Source organism: Centropristis striata, chromosome 16 (assembly GCF_030273125.1).
Source record: "Centropristis striata isolate RG_2023a ecotype Rhode Island chromosome 16, C.striata_1.0, whole genome shotgun sequence".
In the NCBI taxonomy this organism is placed as follows: Eukaryota; Metazoa; Chordata; class Actinopteri; order Perciformes; family Serranidae; genus Centropristis; species Centropristis striata.
This window is the reverse complement of record NC_081532.1, coordinates 7119658-7141769: the sequence shown is the minus strand read 5'-3', so window position 1 is coordinate 7141769 and position 22112 is coordinate 7119658. Positions and strand designations below refer to the sequence as shown.

The following is a 22112-nucleotide window of genomic DNA, read 5'->3' as shown; positions in this document are numbered from 1 at the left end:
AAAGATTAGATTAATGTGTACTAAATAAAAAAGACGGGTTCAGTCCAAGTCTAACAACAGCAATAAAGCTCAGAAAAGGGAGTATTGGAACACCAATTTCCTACCATTTGACTTCTAGAAAATGACACTTATTTTAGATTGTTGCGCAGCTTCATGAACATGCAGCTTTTGTGTTGATCAACAGTTAACTAATTGACAACAATTTGTATAATTGATAAATTATTAAATCTTATTAAAGCAAAAATGCTAAACATTTCCATTTACAGTAAATTAATAAGATTCAAATAAAGGATGTTAACTTGTAAAATGTGTATTAATATTTTTTGAGGTTAGATACAGAAAAGTGAGAAAGCTGCTGCATAAAGAAACTTAGATGCAGAAGCCTTTTCCTGTGTTCCCTGTATTTGTGAACTTACTGAGCAGATTCACTTCCGCACATTAATAGCTCCTTTCCTTTTATTTATTTTTTGCTGCTACTGATCCATTTTAAAAGCCTATTTCTTTTATCCTATTTATTTTTGTCGATAGCTGAATTCAACATGTTGAATGCAGTGTTTATGCTACAGTTGTTAATAAATGTAACTGTTGTTTATCTGTTTTTTAATGTTCAGATGGAGGTGAAGGTATTGGTCAGCTCTTCCGCGTACAGGACGCTAACCTGCGGGCGCGTGTTGCTCTCCAGGCTCTGGAGCGCTGGCCTCTGTCCTCCTGCATGGAGCTGCTCGAGTTCTGCCTCAACGACCCGAGCACAGAGACGTCTCTGAGAAATGACCTCGAGCTCAAGAAGAAAGAACTGGACATCTATCACTGGGTAATTTTAGACCTTAACTGCTGTATTATACAACAGCAAAGTGGCTTTACAGGCAGAAACAGAAAAGGAGAATAATACCAATCTTACAAAAGATACATGATAGATGATGTAGTGTTGGAAACATTATCTCAGAAGTCAACACAGAAAGATGCAGTTTTTTTGGGCCTGAGCACTGACCAGTCCAAGGACCCTGTTGTAATGCAAATTATTATTATTCATGCAAATTAATCACATTTTTAAGGGCCTAAAGGTGCTTCTAGTGACAATTTGAGCTTCGAGTGATTTTAACCTGTCCTTGTGTTACAATAGATATAAGCAATTACTTTGACTGATATTGAATTGCGATACGAGTCCTGATATTGGAGTTAATGATGATTTGTGCATCATTTATCTCATTTTAATCAGTGCCACAATTCTTAATTCAGAATGGTATTTTGACAAATATTTTGCTTTTAACAAATGTTAAATGTTAAACGCCTCCTGAGATTTGGGTCTTGCACGGGTTCATAAAATTTAGAATAAATGCGCATTTTTCATACAACTTACATATTTAATGAACATTGTTGGAGGGAACCTGAGACATTAACAGCCACTGCTTCTACTGCTGTGCATATGAAAATAAAGAACTTGAAACTTTAAAATGTCAGAACTGCAACACCTGTTTTTGTCAGCAGGCTTAAAGTGAGCTTGTGTAACTCTCAGTTCTTCTTTTATCCACTAGTTCCTGTTTGGCCTCTGGTCGAACTTTTAATCTGTGTTCACAACAGATGTACATATTTTTCATGAATGATGTTGACATAGTTTAACATGAATATATTTACTACATTCTTCAGTGACATAATCTGATCAGACATCGTGTCATGCCAAGTTTTCCTTCTTCTCCTGTCACAGATGTTGAGTTTACAGCCTCCACTGCCCTGGGCAACTTGGCAGGAGCTGAGGACTGAGTCAAAGACTAACTCTGAGTCCATGTTATCTATGATGGTGGAGGCAAAAGTAGGTACAACACACCTGCAGAAGCATAGAGGATGTCAAACAAAAACTCACAACTGACACTGTTTAATAATCTTTGTTTGCAGGAGTTTGCTCTCTGTGCAGAGTGGGTGGGGCTCTATCCTGTATCAGACCAGCTGAGACTGCAGCTACAGACTGAACATCTGCTTCATCTGCTGGAGAAAGGACAAACAGATGAGGCTTTCCAGGTCAAGACTGTTTAACATCTGGATAAGGCTGGACATTTGTTAGAAATTTGTCAGGGGGTCACAAATTTGATCGTACAGCAAATATTACAATATATACTCTGTTGTTGCCTTGAAAAACAAATTATCCTGATAGATTTTTAATTCTGTATGTAGAGGAGAGTTGAACATTGAAGGACACATTTACCCCCTTTAGTTTACTGTGAAAATGTTGCCCTTGTTTTGTTAATTTACTTTATTCCTTTGTTCCCTACTTGTTTTTTGCAGTTACTTGAAGGCCTCTCAGACTTTGTGGTTGGCTTGGACGTTTGTGAGCGTGCTCTGGACCGCCGCCCCGGATTGGCTGCCTGTCACTTCCTGGCCGACTACCTCACTCTGCATTTCCAGAGGGAGGTGTCTCCAGCACGCCGGCGTCACATCCACGCCCTCCATCTGGGCTCTAAGGTTTGTTTCTATCATTTGTATAGTGGTGATATCTGAAGCAGCGCTCTTTATGTGCTGTAACAATAATGTGCAAAGACACAGTAACACTGTGTAAGTAACACTTACTTAGACACAGTAAACTTCAGATATATCATAATTCATCATTTGTATTGAACAATTAAAACTGTATTTTAATCCATCTGATTTAAATTCTGTGAGTTTCCTTTTGGATGATTAGGTTGTATCAAAGAAGTTTATTCAAAGGACTGAATACTTCTTCATACTGTCAATCAAAGAGACATTTCGCTCAAGGGCTCAAAAAACGACTTGCCCAGTCTTGTATGTGTCAATCCACCTGTCTTGTAGTATGCATGTTCTAAAAAATGTTCTAATTATAGCTGCTGTTGTGGTCCTATATTTTGAGGAGAAAGAAGAATTAAATATATCGTTGAACATTGGAGATTTATTTAGCAAGACTTTGCTGTAGCAGTTAACAGTGCTCTTTTTTTTATTTTCAATTTTGAATATTTATTTTTCTTCACAGTTGTGCACCATCAGTTGCTTGAATGATGCATCAAAGTGAAAATCCTTAAAATAAAGATTCTAAAAGATTTTATGTTAAGGGAAAATTAATGTCTTGTAATCAGTCAAATCTAAGTGTGGTTTAATAACACTATTTTTATTTTTTTATTTTTTTAAAAACACATTTACATACAAGGCATACAAGTAAACAATGGTACTAAGGATAATCAAAAAAAAAAAAGGGAAAAAAAAGATGTGGGAAGAGCAAGTTGAGGAACTAGGCCTGCAACAACACAGTGTTCTTTACAGTTAAACATTGTGATGCACTGTATTTTTTTAAATCTTGGGAAGATAATAGGATAATTAATATGAAAGTGCATCTTGGGATTGATGGAAAAAGCAACACTGAATGGAAATGCTATTAACTCGTTCAGCCCATAAAGAATCCATAAACGATAGCTGACTGGTTTGGTTTGGAACAGCTGCTGAATCGGTCCGTATCTTCAGCTTGTGTTTATATCAGTGGATGTGTTTCCTCCTGCAGGTGTTGCTGACTCTGCCCCCAGCGGCCCGGCAGGAATACTTCCCGCTGCTGTCGGAGCCCCTGTTGATGCTCGAGCAGCTGTTGATGAACCTGAAGGTGGACTGGGCAGATGTGGCTGTGCGATCACTGCGGCGCCTCCTGGTTGGTCAGGAAGCCGGCTTCGGTGCTGAGGACATCGATAAGCTTCTGGCAGACTACGCCTGCAAGGCCCTCGACTTCTCCTGCGCCCCCAGAGAGCGATCTCGTTCAGGTCGGTGCTGAGTGCACGCTGTATGGTGACATCATACAGTGGAGAGCTTCTGGGTAGATTTTCATAAATAAAACGTTGTTGCCTTGAAATCAAAGTTTAAAACACAGAATGTGGTTGTGCTCCAAAAATAAAGTTGTGTTGTAAATGTTTTAAACTCATATTTTAACACAGCCAATGAGAGTAGCGCCTAAATATTTGACTGCTTGTTTTTCAGACTCTGTAATCAGCCTCCAGGATGCCCTGATGCAGTGTCCCGCTCAAGACAGCAGCTCTCTGTCATCCAATCGAATGGAGTCTCCAGCATCCTCTGGAGGTACGGCGTTTGCTCTTTAAGAGTAATAATTAAATACACATGTCGATCCTCCATTGGGAATTTTTCTACACTAAAGTCAGCAACACAACAGCACTGCTGAAGTTTACATGTTCTTGCCCAAAAAAATAAATACTGATTGATAGAAATGCAGATTAAGTCCTTTTTTAAAGAGGCGTTTTAGGAGTGAACTATTAATTTAAGTTTCTGGTTAGGAACTTTTTCTTCTTCTTCTTCTTCTTCTGATTCTGATTCTGATTCTGATTCTGATTCTGATTCTTCTTCTTCTTCTTCTTCTTCTTCTTCTTCTTCTTCTTCTTGATTTTTCTGATTGTTCCCTTTCTTCTGTTTCCTTACAGGCAGCACCCCGACACACACGTCCTCCTCAAACAGCACAGACCGGGAGAAGGATCGAAGCTCCGCAGGGAGAAAACGGCGCTCGGCTGCCAAGTTCCAGCCTCCAGACCAACCGCCGGCCCGCAAAGACTGGGTCCCTGACACCAAGCAGCTCATGTGCATGGTCTGCAAGCGTGAGAGGTTCACAATGGTGAGAGGGCAGAACAGTGCAAGAGTCACTGGTGCTGTCATAAATCACAAACATATACTTCCCAATGGGGATGAATAAGGATTATAAGGAATATCCTACCTTACCTTAAATTACTCTACCTTAGGTCCTGATCAGACAGTGCACTTTTCAGCAGACTATAATGCCTTCTTGTAATGATTTCGATTAGAGTGAAGCTTTTTTTTCGCTCCATAACACCTTGTGTTGTTGCTGGAGCGCCTTGAAAGCCTCCAGTTAAAAAAACACTTCAACAAAGAGCAGAAAAGCACAGAATGTTTTTCCCCGTCCAATAGATTTAATGAACAGAATCTGATCAGAACTTTACTCTGTCTCGTTTTGCCTCACCTGAATGTCGAGTAGCGTAAATGCAGAGTTATAAAAATTATACTGTGTTATTGTTGAAACTGTAATGAGAATAACATGATTGTTGAGTTCAGAACTGGTTGTCAGACAAAATTTAAAATTCACAGCATTGTTTCCTCAGTAGATAATGGTTATTTGTCTCTTGCTTTTTCAGTTCAACAGACGGCATCATTGTCGGAGATGTGGCCGTCTGGTTTGTCACGCGTGTTCAGAGCATAAGATGCCTGTTGAGGGCTGCCCAGGAGATGAAGTCAGAGTCTGCGACCAGTGTTACGCATACTTTCACCCAGAGTAAGATCCTGTAGATTGTGTGTGTGTGTGTGTGTGTGTGTGTGTGTGTGTGTGTGGCAAACCTCAGTTGACCCTGTAGTCCCTCTAACTCAGAAATGGCATGAGTAATATATTCTAGAAAAGACACAGTTTTTAGGAACTGTACAGCATGATTTTGAAAGAGGATGTAGATTCACAGAAAATCATTAATCACGTTACTTTCCGATTAACTTTCTTTTTCTGTTTTCTTCTTTTCCATGTGCAGCTCTGACGACGAGCTGGAACCAGCTGAAGGTAAAATACAAACATCAGAAATGTTCTCTTGTCACTTTTCATCTTTGCTATATAAAAGACCCTGTTTACACTTGGTTTTTAAATTAATTTGGGTTATCTGAACACAACACACATTAGCATTTACACCACAAAAGATTCATGGTCAAATTTTTCCCAGACTGCCTCGAAAAGTGGTTTGAGAGATTAAATAATAATGTGTCTTGGTGGTTGTTCACGCCTGGATTTAGTGCTGTCTATTTGTGATCTGGTCATCCACGCAATTTTAAGTGTAAACAGTGTGTAAAAAATAGTAATCGTCAAACCTTTGTCAAGCATTTATAGTAAAGCAGGATATAGGATTCAACTTATATAAAATCCTGATTACATGCATCCTGCAAAATCGCACGTTCACCTCGAATATCCAAAATCCAGCTGTTTTCCGATCAGTAATGTATAGAGGCTGTAATGAAGAAACTTTCACCCAGTATCTTTCTGCTCTTCTGTCTGTGTGCAGTGGCTGGAAGCCCCGTCATCACACAGGAAGCTCTCGATGGGATGCTGCATCTGCCTGAAGTGATCCAACGACAGATCGAACTCAGCACAAACTCTGCAGAGAACCAGCTGCTGCGGAGCGAATTCTACTATGAACAGGTCTGCATTTCAATGTGTAACATGCACAGGATCACAGGTCATTTTGAGCTCAGTGCAGGTGACTTGCATTAAATGCACCAACACTTAAACAACCTTGCAGTTGAGGTTCAGCATTTTAGAGTTTAGTTCCCAGACCACTATATCGTCATTCAAGTCAAGTCAAGTCAAACTTTATTTATAGAGCACATTTAAAACAAACGTTTTTTTTTTTTTTTTTGCCATATGTCCACTTAAACTTAAAGCCAGGGAGAAAAAGTGTGTTTTTAGGGAGGATTTAAGTGATCTGTTTCATTCTGAAGAGTGAGCTTTTTCAAAACCAACATGGCTCAGTTCAAAATTTTGTTTCAAAACAAAACTTCTCATCTCTTCTTCTTCTCATCTCTTCTCTGACATTATTCAGTTGTCAGAGAATACAGTAAGTAAGTAATTATTATGTTCTTTTCCTAAAACTCCAAGGCTCCCAGTGCGTACCTCTGCGTGGCGATTTTGTCTCTGCACAGTGACCAGACGGCCTGTGGTCATCAGCTCATCAGTCACTGCCGATCTCTGTCTCGTAAACTGACCAATCCAGAGGTGGACGCCTGCCTCCTCACAGATATCATGCGGCAGCTGCTCTTCAGCGCTAAATTGATGTTTGTTAAGGTTGGCCGCAACCAGGACCTCGCCTTATGTGACAGGTAAGACATAAGTGGAGCGCATTGTAATGTAAATATTTATCTGTTGTTAAGTGTGCAGTCCTTTGTTGTTTGAGATCGTGTTGAGACAGATATGGGTGTGATATGAATTATGAGGGTTCAGTTGAACACATGGCGTAAATGGTGCAGCTATTCTAAAGATTGCATAATGCCACCAAACTCTATGAACTAACACCATCATAACATAACAGCTGCCTGAACAGGTGAAACAAAGCTGACAGAGAGTGAGCGTGCTCTCTGTACAGGTCCAGACAGATTCAGACAAGGTTTTATCAGACAACACAAGTGTGAAATACCTGAGTTAGAACTGTACAGTATGTACAGTATCCATTCTGCTTTGACCTACAGGCGTTTTTCACTGAAGCTATTTTGACATGTGACAGGAGGAAAAGCACAGTGGTAAATCATAGAAGAAATTATGGCTGAATTCCATGCAGCAGCTTCAGTTTCAATGTCTTGGTATATTGTATGCTGACTCACTGTTATACTGTAATGGCTTACTGAAACAGTTGAATAGATCATAGGTGCTTTTTCTACAATCAAAAGTAGTAGAAAGATTGTCTCACAAATTGTCTGCTGGGAATAAAAAGCCTTTGTGTCCACTAGTGGGCAGATTAACATCAAGACAAGCTAACAATGTTAGAGGACAAGAGCTTAAAGTCCCAGTAGCAAAATACAGCTGGCCAAGAAAAGTGACATCTGTTTTTTGGAACATAATATATCCAACTTAACAAACTACTTATCCCATTCTGCCTTTATGTTAAAACCCAGTTAACGATTATTTTACATATACTATATCTGTCGATCTACAGTCATGGAACACATAACAACCAAAATAGCTCATAAGAGTTTAATTTTAGAGCTGATATCTAGCCATTTTCCATGGGTTTTCTTGATAATGATGATGGTTATTATCAAGCTATTTTTGTTGTTATCATAATATCTGTCCAAACAAATGAACATTTAGTTGTACCAGGCATTAAAATGAACAAGAAATTGAAGAAAGGGTGGTCTAATAATTTTTTACATGACTATATATATATATATATATATATGAGTTTTTAACCCCCTAATATCGACAATATCCACAAACATCTAAAACTCATTATCTCTCAGAAACTTATAATGACAATATGAAGCTGTCAGTGCAAAAAAAGCACTTTTAGTGGCTGTGCATTGATTGATGAGAATTTTATTGCAGCTTGTCTTGCTCAATTCTGGACAAATTTTATTTAAAAAAAAGGTTTATCATCATTAGTCACTCAGACACAAATATGAAGGAAAATAGGGGACAGGTTGAAAAGGTTGTTTCCTAACTCACCAGATGAGTTGGGTTTATAAAATTAGGATAATAATTGTGGTCATAGTGGATTTGAACTTCCCCTTTCCCAAGCCTACGTGCCACTGTGCGCATATTAATGTCATGCTCTGCTGCAGCTATGAAAGCAGGTCTCTGACTCTCTTCCTCTGACTCACACTTTTAAAACTCCTCTTTTATTCAATCTCTGTTTCCACAGTTACATCAGCAAAGTGGATGTGCTCAAGATTCTAGTGACGGCCAATTACAAATATATTCCTTCTCTGGATGACATTCTGGAGACTGCTGCTGTTACACGTCTCCGAAACCAGCTGTTGGAAGCAGAGCACTACCAGCTGGCAGTGGAGGTGAGGCAGTTCATGAGAGTTCAAGAGAGATGAATTTGTGCCAGATTTAAACAATGACTGCTGGTATTATGTTTCAATCTCACACCCTCCCCTCCAAGAGTTTTGATTGGCTTGTGAAACCACAATTTTTTAACCTTTAAACCTGTATTGTAAGCTTGGTTTGTGTATTCGTTTATACCACACCTTTATTGTTGGCATCTTATGTTTATTTGTGCTAGGTACGAGTGTTTCCTCCTGGCTATTTAAAGAGGTTAAGGAGTTCATGAGAAGCTTAACCATAAAGCTGTATGATCAAGTATATTTTTCAGCAAATTTAAAGTCGATCACATTTCTGACAAAGTATTTTAGAATATCTGTCCATTATTCAGTTTTCAGAATGGTGTGGTGGTTAAAAACAATATTCAGACAGTCATGGTGAACAAAACCTGCTGTCTTAAACCTTTTCCCATGAACATTCGGATACTTAGTCAGCAAAAAACCCCATCCCAGCCTATTTTAATGATTTAATTATATGAATGCTAGCTAAATTATCATGAAATTACATTCAGTGGCTCTTCTTATTTTTGCTGGTGGTTTGGCTGATATGCTAGGTGTCTACCAAGAGTGGCCTGGACCCTAGTGGCGTGTGGCAGGCATGGGGGATTGCATCTGTCAAGGCGGGAAACCTTTCAGGGGCGAGGGAGAAGTTTGCACGCTTCCTGAAGCCTCCAGTGGACCGCAACCAGCTCAACCTGGGTTCCTTACTGCTGCAGGAGGTCGTTCAGCACCTGGAGTCCACTGTACAACCAACTCATGCCCTGGTAGGAAGACAAGTCCTTTTCTTTTTTATCTGACCAGCATCTCTGTTGTAGTGGTAGGCATGCTACCATCTAAGGCAGGGATGGGCAACTTAAATGCTGGAGGGGGCCACAATTTTTCATGGACACTACCACAGGGCCACATATAGGACCGTGCATTTAACCAGATATGATGAAACTGCAATTTTAAATATGTTTACAGTGCAGTAACTTAACATATTTCATGCTCAAATGCATGTATAACAGTATAAATAGGAATACAAAAGGTTTGAAGCAATTAAAAAATAACCACTTACTGTGATTTCTTTTTTATCAGTGCAAGAACAGCAGACCAACATTAATTGCAAGAAGTAATATTGAGTATTTCTATATAGCACTTTTAAGATTTCATGCTCAAATGCATGAGGTTGTACTGAGGGCCACGGCAAATGAGGGTGTGTATGTGGCCCCCGGGCCTCCAGTTGCCCATCCCTGATCTAAGGCCTCCATTATCACCCATGCATATGCAGAAAATATGTGCTGGACTGTAAATAAATACATTTACCAACTTGCATCTATTTAAAATCATCCCCATAATCATATTAAAATACTAATATATAACATAACATTTTTTTGCAAAGATATTTGCCCAATGTTTCCTGTTATCTCTCAATATGATTTGTTCTGATGTATTTGTGATGCAAGAGTGGAATAGTAGGTGGGGATTTTTACAATGGCTTTAGCTGCAATTATGAAATCAGTGGCTCATACTAAAGCAAGAAAGTGTAAGTATATGAAGTTAATAAAGACCAGTGAAACACAAATACATCACATACATTTTTTAAAATCAGTAAATTATGTGTATGGATTCTGTAATTGCTTTTCATGCAAAGCAATAGAAAACTCACCTTCTTGTTAAAAAAAATCAATAGTTCAGGTTCTGCTTTTTTCCCTATATGCACATTTCTGCTGTTTGTGTTTGATAATGCATCACAGTAGAGGTCAGATAGAGTCCCTCCTCGGTGTGCACACATGAGAGTCATACAGAATGTGCAAGACCTCTTCAACCCCCAGCTCTGGTACATGACACTTTAGGAATCTGTCACGTACTGTTTGGTGACAGGGGACCTTGGGTCCTTCACATTGAGAGCATGCTAGAAGGTTTTGGCATGTTGCTCCAGTACATTAGAGCTTCAAGTGAAAGATCCTTGTTAAGTATAACATATGTGATTCTGTATTCTCAGAGAACCACTGGTAGTGTTTCAGTGAATCAATACAATCAATAAAAAGGCATGACTAACAACAATGAACAACAATGTAATGAACTTTTTATTGAACTCAACAAACAAATAATATAGACAGGGAGGGATCCATTCATTCAATCCGGGGGCATCAAGGCCAGAAATGTACTCCCTAAGTTGTTGTTCTTCTGGTTGAAAAACAAAAACAAAACAAAACAAAACAAACACAGACCACCACACTGACACCTAAAAATAAGATTTATATTGTATAATGTTAAACTGGACTGAATTGACCTTTTGTGTGTTGTCTGTCAGTCTCGTGGTGAGGACATCTTGGCGTCCCTGTGGGAGCTGGAGGAGGCCTTGTGTGAGGCCGGTCCTGTGGATCGACCAGAGGGACAGACGCAGAGCAGCAACCTCCACCAGGAGTGTCTCTACTACCTGAACACATACGGCACTCACCTGGCACTCATCAGCTTCTATATGCGTCACGACTGCATGACGGAGGCTCTGACATACCTGCTCAACAGGGTGAGGCATAGCTTTTAAAACATTTAAGCATATTAAAGTCTTTATTAAACATCCAAGTGTTATAATTGTTAGACCAATTAATGGCACCACGTCTGTGTTTGAAAATAGATCCTCGATCCTGTTTTGTGGTGTAGTTTGTCCAGATTTGGCCCGATGTCAGGGTACTTTGACTTTGTCCAGGGAATGTAGTCCTTGTTTGGGAAAATGTGCAATAAAAGTACCAGTAGTCTAGTACCCAGTTTGTACAAAAAAACACATGAAAAAGTTTGACAGGAGTACTGATTGTATTACTCAAGTAGTATGATTGCATCTACTTCTGAGACGTTTTTACAGCTTTTTATGTGCTTTCTCATTGCTCAGGAGTGTCCAGATGATGTTTTTCTGGAGGGTGTGTTGCAGCCCAGTCTGGAGAGGGGGCGCCTTGGCACGCTGCAGGCCATCATGGAAAAGCTTGACCCCGGCCTGGAGGCATGCAGCCGCTACCTCATCGCCTCCTGCCAGTTCCTTCAGCGACGAGGATGCTTCAACACTCTCTACCAGATCCAGCAGTTCATGATGGTTGGAGGCTTTGATGTTTCTTTTCCATGTTTCTTTAATGCAATTTGTGGCTGTTGTTGTTTTTTTTTAATCATTTGAAAGAGTAAAGAAACAGTGGTGACTTGACTTCCACTGAAATCAAAGGTACATGGCCTGTGCTGGCCACTAGCGCTATTAAAAAACATTAGTCTCTTTTTTTTCCGTTCACACAGGCCTTTAAATTAACATATAAATGTCTTAAAAGGGACTGTTGGCCTCCTTGTTAAGAAATGTTCCATATACTCACAGTCTGTCTGAGGCTAAAACTGAAAACAACAATATTTTGCAGGGACAGGGCAGAGATGAGAGTTTGATTACTCAACTAAACTTTATATATATATATATATATATATATATATATATACACACAAACATGTAGCCTAAAAGATCTCAAAGACAAAATACAGTACAGATTAAAAAATAAAATCCAAAATAACCGACAATGAATAAAGTTTTTCAAGACTAAAAAGTACAATCATAAAATGTTAAAATTAATCAATAAAAAATAATTTAAAAAAAATAAATGTGAAAGATAAAAAATAATGTAGAAACCAATGAATAAAGCTTAAAAATTATGGTTATAAGATGAACGATAAGTCTTCAATTTTCTTTTTAAAAATATTTACAGAGCTTGCCAATATAATATCCAGAAGCAGTTTAGGGATGTAAAAACAGAAGGCACCGTCACTATAAACTATTATGTCCAAACCCATTAGATTCATTGTTGTAGAGGTCCTGAATCCACTGCTCTGAACAGTTAATCTAATTGTATAATATAACTAACAATGTAGACAGTCTAATAAAGGGCAAAAGTGTCCAAAAGTTTATAAAAAGAACAAGATACAAGCCTTTAAACTTGTTGTAGGTTCATAATTTCCTTATAATGTTTCAAATTATACCTCTTTGTAACCTGTAAAATGCTGTTTACCTGGACAGGACCATGTGCGAGCTGCCATGACCTGCATCCGGTTCTTCACTTACAGAGCCAGTTCGTACCTGCAGCTGGGAGAACAGAAGGTATATCTCTCTCTTTGTACATACAGTCATTGAAACAATTATTAGACCAGCCTTGTTTTCGCCTTGCTTTCTTGTTTATTTAATGCCTGGTACAACTAAAGGTACATTTGTTGATGATTTTGGTTATTTTCAAGAAAACCATGGAAAATGTCTAGATATCAGCTCTTAAAGTAAACTCTTATCAGCTATGTTTGTTGTTATCATTATATTTGTCCAAACAAATGTATCTTTAGTTGTACCAGGCATTAAAAATTAAGAAAATTATGGTCTAAACGATGGTCTGTAGTTATGCAGTTAAATTTTTTTTTAAATCTCCCTGCTCATATGAGAAAGATGACCCTGCTGTTGATCTTTTACAGCACTGGTTGGGTAAAGCCAAAGAGCACCTAAAGACATACCTGCAGGAGCAGCAAGGCCGGGGCTCTGGGAGAAGAAGGTCTCAGGTCAACTCCTTCAGGAAGATGATGTCGCCCAGTGACGTGTCTAGGTTGTTCAATATATTCTTATTTCAATTAACGTGATTGACAAAAATCTACACTTTTAGCCTCTTTATTAGAATTTATTAAGAGAAAAGAATGTAATTCAGTCTTGGGGCCTTTATATTTATATAGTATTATATTATTACTACCACTTTTGCTTCTTTGGACTTGTTAGTCTTGTGTTTTTAAAGTATGGACCGGTTCCTTCCTTATTTTTGTTAGGCATATGAACACAATTGAGCTTCAGCTGGAGGTGACCCGTTTCCTGTACCGCTGTGAGGCGGCGACCTCCTCCAAGACGCCACAGACCAGCACACCTTCCTCCAAGTCCCCTGGATCCAGCTCACCACCTACACTGTTTGGAGGAAGCCCAATGAAAGTTGAGGTTGCCTGCAAGGTGAGAGTCCAGTTGTGATTATTTCAGGACTTAACTTCTGGACTTAACCTGTATATAAAAATCTATTATCCACTTCAGATAGACAACGTTTGTTAGAAAGGGCCACTACTCTGCTACTGACTGTGGTAATGTGTTTAAACCCTAAATTAAAGATAAACAAATAAACCTATACACATATCTCAAAGCACTTTTAGATATACAGTAGTGTTCAAAATAATAGCACTAATGTGACTAACCAGATTAATCCATGTTTTTCGTATATTTTTTATTGCTACATGGAAAACAAGGTACCAGTAGGTGCAGTAGACTCTCAGAAAACCAACAAGACCCAGCATTTGTGATATGCACACTCTTAAGCCTGTGTAATTGGGCAATTAGTTGAAAGATGATCATTGAGCTGACGCTTTTGTCAAAAGAGATTTACAATAGGTGCATTCAACCTGATGGTACTAGCCTTAGACCACAGGAACCAAGTAAGTACATAACTTTTAAGAGCCAACTGTAACTTCTACAGGAGTGCTATACGCTAAAGAATGTAATGCAAACATCTATTTATATATACACTCACCGGCCACTTTATTTGTTTTTATGTAGCTGATTGTGTTCTTGTTTTTATCAAAAAAAAATGTCTGTGTTTGTAAGGTGACCTTGAGTAACATGAAAGGCGCCCATAAATAAAATGTATTATTATTATTATTATTATTATTATTTGCCAGCAAGATGTACTTAATAAATTGTCCACCGTGGTCTTCTGCTGCTGTAGCTCATCTGCTTCAAGGTTGGACATGTTGTGCGTTCAGAGATGGTCTTCTGCATACCCTGGATGTAGCGAGTAGTTATTTGAGTTACTGTTGCCTTTCTATCATCTCCAACCAGTCTGGCCATTGTCCTCCATCAGAGAGATGCCCCTCACTGGATATTTTCTCTTTTTAACGGGCCATTCTCTGTAAACCCTAGAGATGGTTGTTAGATCAGTAGTTTGGGAAACAACAATTCCACGTTGAGAGTTAAACTTAAATCACCTTTCTGCTTCATTCTGATGCTCAGTTCCAACTTCAGCAGCTCGTCTTCACCATGCCTACATGTCTAAATGCATTGAGTTGCTGCCATGTGATTGGCTGATTAGATATTTGCATAAATGAGCAGATGAACAGGTGTAATAATTAATAAAGTGGCTGGTGAGTGTATTTTGAGGTGTTAAAGTCAGATGTTTTTACATAGTTTGATATGTTGACTGATGTGTATTAATGTCAAATATTAAAGGCCTGATAGTTTTATGTGTTTCATGTACTTCATTACATTCTGTCTAACATTTATCATAATCAGTAATATGTCTTTGTTTTTAAATATTACAGGTGATGCTTGGAGGAAAAAACATAGAAGAAGGTTTTGGCATTGCATATAGAGTCATACAGGTACGTCGAATATTGGTCGACCTTTGCCAATTATTTGTTTCACTTTTTTAATTTATGTGTGCATATGTGGAGTTTTTGCCTGAAAAATTTCAATCATTGATGCCAAAAATATGAGCACTGATTTCAATATTTAAAGCTTTATTAAACAGTAGCAGTATTGATATGGATATCATTGTTGTTAGTATTATTATTATCCACAGATTTTTTTTTTTTCTTTCACATTATGTTATGCATTTTAATCTTTGACATCTGGTCGGTTCATTTACTGACTAACTTATTGTACAAACAAACTACATCAACAAATAAAATCTGACACATTAAAGATTAACATAAACATACACTACCGGTCAAAAGTTTTAGAACACACCAACTTTTCCAGAATTTAATTGAAAATTATGCAGTTTAATGTCTCAGTGTACTCTGAAATTAATGCACATTTGCAACATTATTAACACTTTATTGAGCATGATAGTGTTTTGAAAGTAAAAAAAAGATTCAAAATCACATTTTATGTTGGACTAAAGGACTAAAAAAAGACCCAAATGACCAAAAAAGACACAAAAATGACAAAGAAAGACACCAAAAGACACAAAATGACCAAAAAAAGACACAAAATGACTTACAAAGACATGAAAAGAATTCAAAAATGGACAAAATAGCCCAAGACTCCATAGAGTTAAGTTGTTAACCCATTTCTTGTTCCCTGAAAAAGGCCTACTTGTATAATTCTGAAATGTACATTATTTTTCAGTTTTGGTTAAGCTTACCTTTTTTTATTTACCTCTGGCAGTTCACCACTTACCTTTGTACCCTTTCAAGCTGTTCATTTGACTTGAACTGCTTGGATTTCAATAAAAAACTGGAAAAATTGGGGTGTTCTAAAACTTTTGACCGGGAGTGTATGTTTACTGTTCAATGGTTTTATGTTTAATAGTTGGAGTGTTTGTCCTCTTTTCCTGCCTCAGGACTTCCAGCTGGAGGCTCAGGCGGTCTACGAGCGTGCCGGCCAGAGGCTCGTCCGACAGAGGCAGTATGGAGCCGTACGGCAGCTGCTGAAATGTGTCGGTGAATCGGGCACCGCCACCAAAAACGACTGTGATGCCCTCATCCTCAGCTGTGTCTCCATTGCAGATAAGGGACCAGCCGATGTGAGTGACAAAGGTTTTGAAGATAGTAGAATGAAAAACGTGACACTGAGTGTGCTGTGATAAGGAATGACCTGGCTCCGTGTTGGCTTTTTGGTCATGAAGACTTTTGCTGTCCTTTATCTTATTCAGGCCAAGGAGCTGGAAAGTCTCATTCTGGAGACGAAGAGCACAGAAACCAAGGTAGCGCATGGCATTTTATTATTCTCTGCTTATCACTATCCTTGTTCTTTTTGCCCCAGGCTGTTTATTTTATAAATATAGAAGCCACAATTACCTTGCTGTTCCGGCTCGTCTCCTTGTGAGGGTCATCCTTAAAGGGACTGTTCAGACTTTTTGAAGTTGGGTTTTATGAGGTATTTATTCATAGAGTATTACCTACAGTATGGAGAAGCAGGCAGGAGTACCAGCACAGAAGCTAAGAAATGTACAGCTATGTATATACTTAGTCAACTAAAAAATATCAATGTCAGTTTAAGCTTGTGCTATACATAAATTATTTTCACCGTTTTTTCTTGCTATCAGATAGCCCTTTCTGACGGGTAACAGTGGCCGTTCTATCTATATTTTCTTCAAAACCATCATACTCCTTTTGACAAAAAGTTATTTTACATTGCACAACACCGGAGTTGCTGGTCTACCGCTGCCTTTATTGTTTTGTTAGTTTGTCTTATTGTGTGACTATTCTGAACCCTGAACTAACTAATTGAAATATGTCACACAATAACACAACAAACCAACCGATAGAGGCAGCAGTGGATCAGCAACTCCTGGGAGGTGAAATTACTGTTTTTGCCAAAGGAGGCTTTGAAGAGAGCATAGATAAAGGCTTAATTGACTGATTGACAGCAAGGTAAAGCTGTGAAAATATACTGAATATGTTCTTTTAGGAGCCTAAAATATGTTTAGCTGCTTCCCTTGTCAAAAGCTGCACATTTCTTAGCTTCTGTGCTTCTCCAAGCTGGGGGTGTACAATCTACTGTAGGTAACACACTGACTATGGATAAATACCTCTACGACCCCACTTCAACACTAAAAAAATACCCGATTTACCCTTTCCTCAAAACAGCAAAATGACTTCACTTCTGAAGTCAGTGTTCATGTCACACTCAGAAAGAAAAAAGGAAAATGATTGATGGTCTAACCTTGTCTGCAGATCAAAGCCTACCTGCTATGCAGAAAACTGCGACCAGCGTACCTGCTGGCGGTGAAGCTGGAGCCGAGCCGAGCGGGCCCGTTGGTCCAGGACGTCCTTCAGGCGGCCGAAGCAGCGCAGGATTCAGTGATGCAGAATATCTGTAGCCAGTGGCTGTCTGAACACAACAGCAAATCATCTCAGCAGCGTCAGGGCCGACCCAATGCCAGGTAAAGGCAGTCAGCCTAACAAGGGATCACACGAACTGCACTTGATAACAAATGAGCCACTATGAAGTGTGAATAACAGGATCCAGGGTTTCTAACACAGTTGAAGAAATGTTGATGATTAGTCAGCTTTCAGATAGACTGCACATTGTATGCTACAGGAGAGTAGCAAGCAGCTGTTGCACATGTTACATGTTGTGTGGTCTGCAGCTGCAGATCATTATAACGATAATTATAAAACACTTTTCATGCCCTTAAAGTCCCATACTATCACTCAACAGGGTTAAAATTATTAGAATGAAGTTTTGCAAACCTGCAAAAGTTTAAGGGGATAGTTTGTATTTTTGAAGTGGGATTGTATGAGGTTCTTATCCACAATCGGTGTATTACCTACAGTAGATGGCAGTTTGGAGAATCAGGCAGGAGCACTGACACAGAAGTTAAGCCACCTAAAAAATACCAATATCAAATTAAGTGTAGGCTATATGTTGAATATTTTTGTACTGCTTTATGTTGCTGTCAGACAGCTGTTACTGACAGGGAACTGAAGCTTTAATCTAGGCGCTCTTCAAAGCCACCGGAAGTAATTTTACCTCACAGAACAGAGGAGTTTCTGGTCTTTCATTCAGGGTTCGTACGGGTGTTTGAAATCCTTGAAAATGCTTGAATTTAAATGTTATATTTGCAAGGTTTAAAAAGTGCTTGGATTTTGGATGAAGTGCTTGTAAATGCTTGAAATTCTTACTGGATTTCTCTTGCAATCTGACTATATCTATCGACTATAGATGATCACATGTTCAATGTAAAAAATAATGAGTAGCCTATCTGAAATGAAGACCGTTCCTTCTAAAAGTGTAGTACCATCGCTGTTGGTATGGCTCAGTGAAATCTCCCCTTTTAGTATGTAAGTACTCATCTAAAACATGCAATTTATAACCGGTGAAAGATACTTGAAAAGCTTGAAAATGGACCTTGAAAATCCTTGAAAAATGCTTGTGTACGAACCCTGTTCATTAGCTTAATCGGTTTGTTTGTTTGCGTTTTTTGTGTGAATTTGGTGTTTTAAAGGCTTAGTTCTGATTAACCAAAGTCATACAATAACACAAAAACTAACCAAGCCTTTTATCAGGTAGCTTTGCTGCCGTACATTGTTTAGCTTTCTAATGGTACTCTTGCCTGTTTCTCCAAACCCGGGCTGTGCCGACCGCCACCTACTGTAGGTAACACACTGACTATGGATAGGTACTTCATAGAACCACACTAAACAAAATCCAAACGTTCCCAATCAATTTCCACCTTTCTGCAGTATGTAATCTGGGACCCTGTGAAATGACTGTTTGGTTTGGTTACATGTGAAACAAGCAAAGTTCTGACCACACATGTCATTGATACTTGGTGAGATCAGACGGACAAGAAGCCTTCAACCAGAGAGAGCAGTGACTCTGTTCAGCCTGGTGTTAAGTTACTGTTTAGGTGGAAACATCTTGAAACCCTGACGATCACTTTCTCTTTCTGTTTGTTCAGCCTTCTGTCTGAAAAACTAACAAATCACCGCCGTGCTTTATTTCCATCCTGGAGATATTTTGCTGTTATCTCTCATCTGTACAGTATTTGAGAGGGAACAATGTTACTACAACAACTATTACAGAACAAAATTGCTAACTGCAATGTTAACCGTCGTTTTTACACAATATAAACATATCTATAATTCAGTATTTGACTTACATTAATCTCCTACCTCAGCCAAAAGGGAAAATATTGTTAACTGACCAGAGGGCCTCTGACATGTCACCTGTCCTTTTTTTTTTTTCTTTTCATTTTTATGTGCTTGTTGTTCCTCTGTTTGAATTTACTCTGATGTAAATGTCCTCCGCCAATAACGGTACATGTTCAATCCTCAAAGAAACTGAAAAATCTTGTATTTGTTATCCCGATGAAGCCGTTTACCTGTTTTAAATTATGTCGTATAGCACATTTTATGGCCAGCTTTCAGTGTATATTTCCCTTTTGGTAAGGGAAATTAATATCAAACACAATTTGATGCATTTTAGGGCATTGTTGAGAAATTTACAAGAAAGTTTAAGGTTGGATAAAGAAAGGGACCGACTTATAGATCATGTTTTTGTTCAAGTTGAAATAATGCAGAATATCAACTCTAGAGTCATTAGTTTCATCTCGTTTCTATGTCTCATCTTCTGTCACTAATTTTAAATCATGCTTCTCACTTTCTTCACATTTAAGACCAATATCTATCTGAAATGTATAAATACACAATGATTAACTTACACACAAAATCAGTCAAATAATATTTAAAAAAGGGATATTACTTTTGCCATATTGATGTTTCATTTTGTTTTTGCCTTTTTTTTTCACAAAGATGCACCCTTTGTTTACTTGACAATCACCTTTGTTGCTGAAGCTGCCTTTTCAAGGATGATGTGTACTTCAGAGCCACTCTGATTACATAGTCAAGGTCTGTCTTTGTTTAGAGGAGTTGCTGTGTTGTCCTTTTGTCTTGCTTCCCTCTGCTGCACTAGTCTGAAGACAGAGACTGACGGATCTCCCTGTGATATAAGTGTCGATCGGCAGGAGATGAAAAGAAGCCAGTGTAGACATTCTTGCACTCTAATCCTCCTTAACTCGGACTGTTGTCTCATCACTGCCGCACTTTATACCTACTGAGTTTCAAAAAATAAAATTCTTTTGGTAAAAATTGTAAAATATGTAACTGCTTTGATGATGCAGGGACTAATGATTTTGAAGTGTAATTGATTTCTTCATCCCCTGTAAAATAAAATGAGCAAATAATAAAAAATGTAATATACAAAAATACTGAGCTCAAGTTTTTTTTAAATGAAAGGAAAAGTTTAACAAACACTTATTTATTGGTCAGTTTGCTGACCAATACATTTTTTTGACAAATAGATTTTTTTTTTGGGGGGGGGGGGGGGGGTTGAGTTCACTGAGTATCAGGAGAAAACGACACTTTACATTTAGCTATCACTTTTTTTTATTGCTGCTATTTGTGCTCAGTTCAGTGTTCAGTTAGTTCAATAAAACAATGGTGGTAATTTCCTTTTTTTCCCCAACAAGCAAAATGTACTGATGAACTGAAAGCAGTACTTTAATATCTGTTTATTTAATACGATATTATCGCGGTATTTAACATTATTGCTTATTGCATTCACGCTAGGGGTGGGCGATATGGACAAAAAAAAAAATCTCAATTTTTTTTTTTACATTTTCATGACAACGATTATCTGAAGATACCTTGGGGATGTGATTTCTTCACCCCCCCAAAAAAAACTTAAAATTCTTCTTGCTTACCAGGACATCTATGGATGGACACAATGTTTCAGAACAACAGCTCTTGTTTATTTACACTTAAGCATTCAAGAGACACCCAGTTAAACTTCAATGTAGAGACCTCAAATGGGTAAACATCAGTTTGTTTTCTTTTTGAGATATTATAAATACTCGATAATGTAAAATTTCAGGACTTTTACTTGTAGTGGAGTAATTTTACAGTGTGGTATTAGTACTTTTTCTGAAGTAAAGGGTCTGAATACTTCTTCCACCACTGCTACAGGTAAACTTGCTGCATCCCCAGGATTGCTTTCTTTAAGTTCTGCTTTGCAAATAAGCAAAGAGAAAAACTGACACTGCACTAGTGTTTACCAAAAACCGGCCTGTCAGAAAGAAGTAACCCAAGAACCATGTCTCTTCTCTTTTTCAGCGAGGTAAAAAGATCTGTCCTCACCGTCGATCACTTTCTTTCTTTGACTTGAATCCTTCCTCTTAGCCTTGAGTTTCTGGAGCATCCACTCTGGTAGCTTTTCTTGGCTGCTTCTTAGATTTTCCACCATAGCCTCCGGCATACTCTTAGCTGCTGCTCTGTGGCTATGGTTTCTCCCTCCCTCCCTCCCTTCTTCCTTCCCCTTTAGCTCTGGCTGGTCCACGTAAAACGCATGACTTCCTGTTCTCCGGCATGGAAAAGTGGCCACAGGCACCACAACCTCTGATACACTGTGAAATACAGAGAGCTTTCCCTGGCAGCGATAGGAGTCCTCAGCATTGTGTGAACTCTCTGGGGCTTGAAGGAAACATTCATTTATAGGTAAAAGTTCCACACCCCAGCTTTAAAATGACCCATCTCTCTATTTTTGAGTGTCCGGTTCTTCCTTTGCTGAGAGCTTTTTATCGGTCTGAAACTTGGATTCAAAGGACTGATACGAGCACCGTTATAGTAATATCTCCGTTTATTTACATCAAATGTAAACATTCAACTCTTAACATGAATGTAAGTGTAGTAAAAGGCATGTTTCACTTGTATAAAACACAGAATGTAAACTCTTGGCAACCTTGCACGTGAATGCTGAGCAGGAAACATGACTGGGGAGAGCCTTATAAATGTAAAACTGTAGTTCCTCCATGAATGTGCAGTTTTAGGAAATGGAAAAAAGTTATCTGCAGATATTGCAATGACATGAGTCTAAGTCTGATTTGGTTATAATAGAAAAGCCCCTTATAATAATCTATACTGATTACAATTATCACAAAATACATTTATGCAATTCAAGCGGTAATCGTGGCTCAGACTTGGATAGTTTACTAATTTTTTATCAACCTGGA

General features: G+C 38.4%; 1 protein-coding gene across 1 annotated transcript in view; it reads left to right on the top strand.

Moving 5' to 3' along the window:
* Positions 1 to 20310, top strand: part of zfyve26 (zinc finger, FYVE domain containing 26) — a 34331-nt gene extending 14021 nt beyond the window's left edge. The window contains exons 21-42 of the mRNA XM_059353299.1: positions 612 to 811; positions 1703 to 1807; positions 1891 to 2013; positions 2278 to 2454; positions 3500 to 3749; positions 3964 to 4062; positions 4419 to 4606; positions 5142 to 5278; positions 5523 to 5551; positions 6045 to 6181; positions 6638 to 6858; positions 8394 to 8541; positions 9132 to 9341; positions 10874 to 11089; positions 11450 to 11647; positions 12602 to 12682; positions 13042 to 13169; positions 13384 to 13558; positions 14914 to 14973; positions 15939 to 16121; positions 16251 to 16301; positions 17275 to 20310. Of these exons, the coding sequence (XP_059209282.1) occupies positions 612 to 811; positions 1703 to 1807; positions 1891 to 2013; positions 2278 to 2454; positions 3500 to 3749; positions 3964 to 4062; positions 4419 to 4606; positions 5142 to 5278; positions 5523 to 5551; positions 6045 to 6181; positions 6638 to 6858; positions 8394 to 8541; positions 9132 to 9341; positions 10874 to 11089; positions 11450 to 11647; positions 12602 to 12682; positions 13042 to 13169; positions 13384 to 13558; positions 14914 to 14973; positions 15939 to 16121; positions 16251 to 16301; positions 17275 to 17487 (3329 nt within the window). The 3' untranslated portion in view covers positions 17488 to 20310. The remainder of the gene's footprint in view (positions 1 to 611; positions 812 to 1702; positions 1808 to 1890; positions 2014 to 2277; positions 2455 to 3499; positions 3750 to 3963; positions 4063 to 4418; positions 4607 to 5141; positions 5279 to 5522; positions 5552 to 6044; positions 6182 to 6637; positions 6859 to 8393; positions 8542 to 9131; positions 9342 to 10873; positions 11090 to 11449; positions 11648 to 12601; positions 12683 to 13041; positions 13170 to 13383; positions 13559 to 14913; positions 14974 to 15938; positions 16122 to 16250; positions 16302 to 17274) is intronic.
* Positions 20311 to 22112: the final 1802 nt, after the last annotated feature.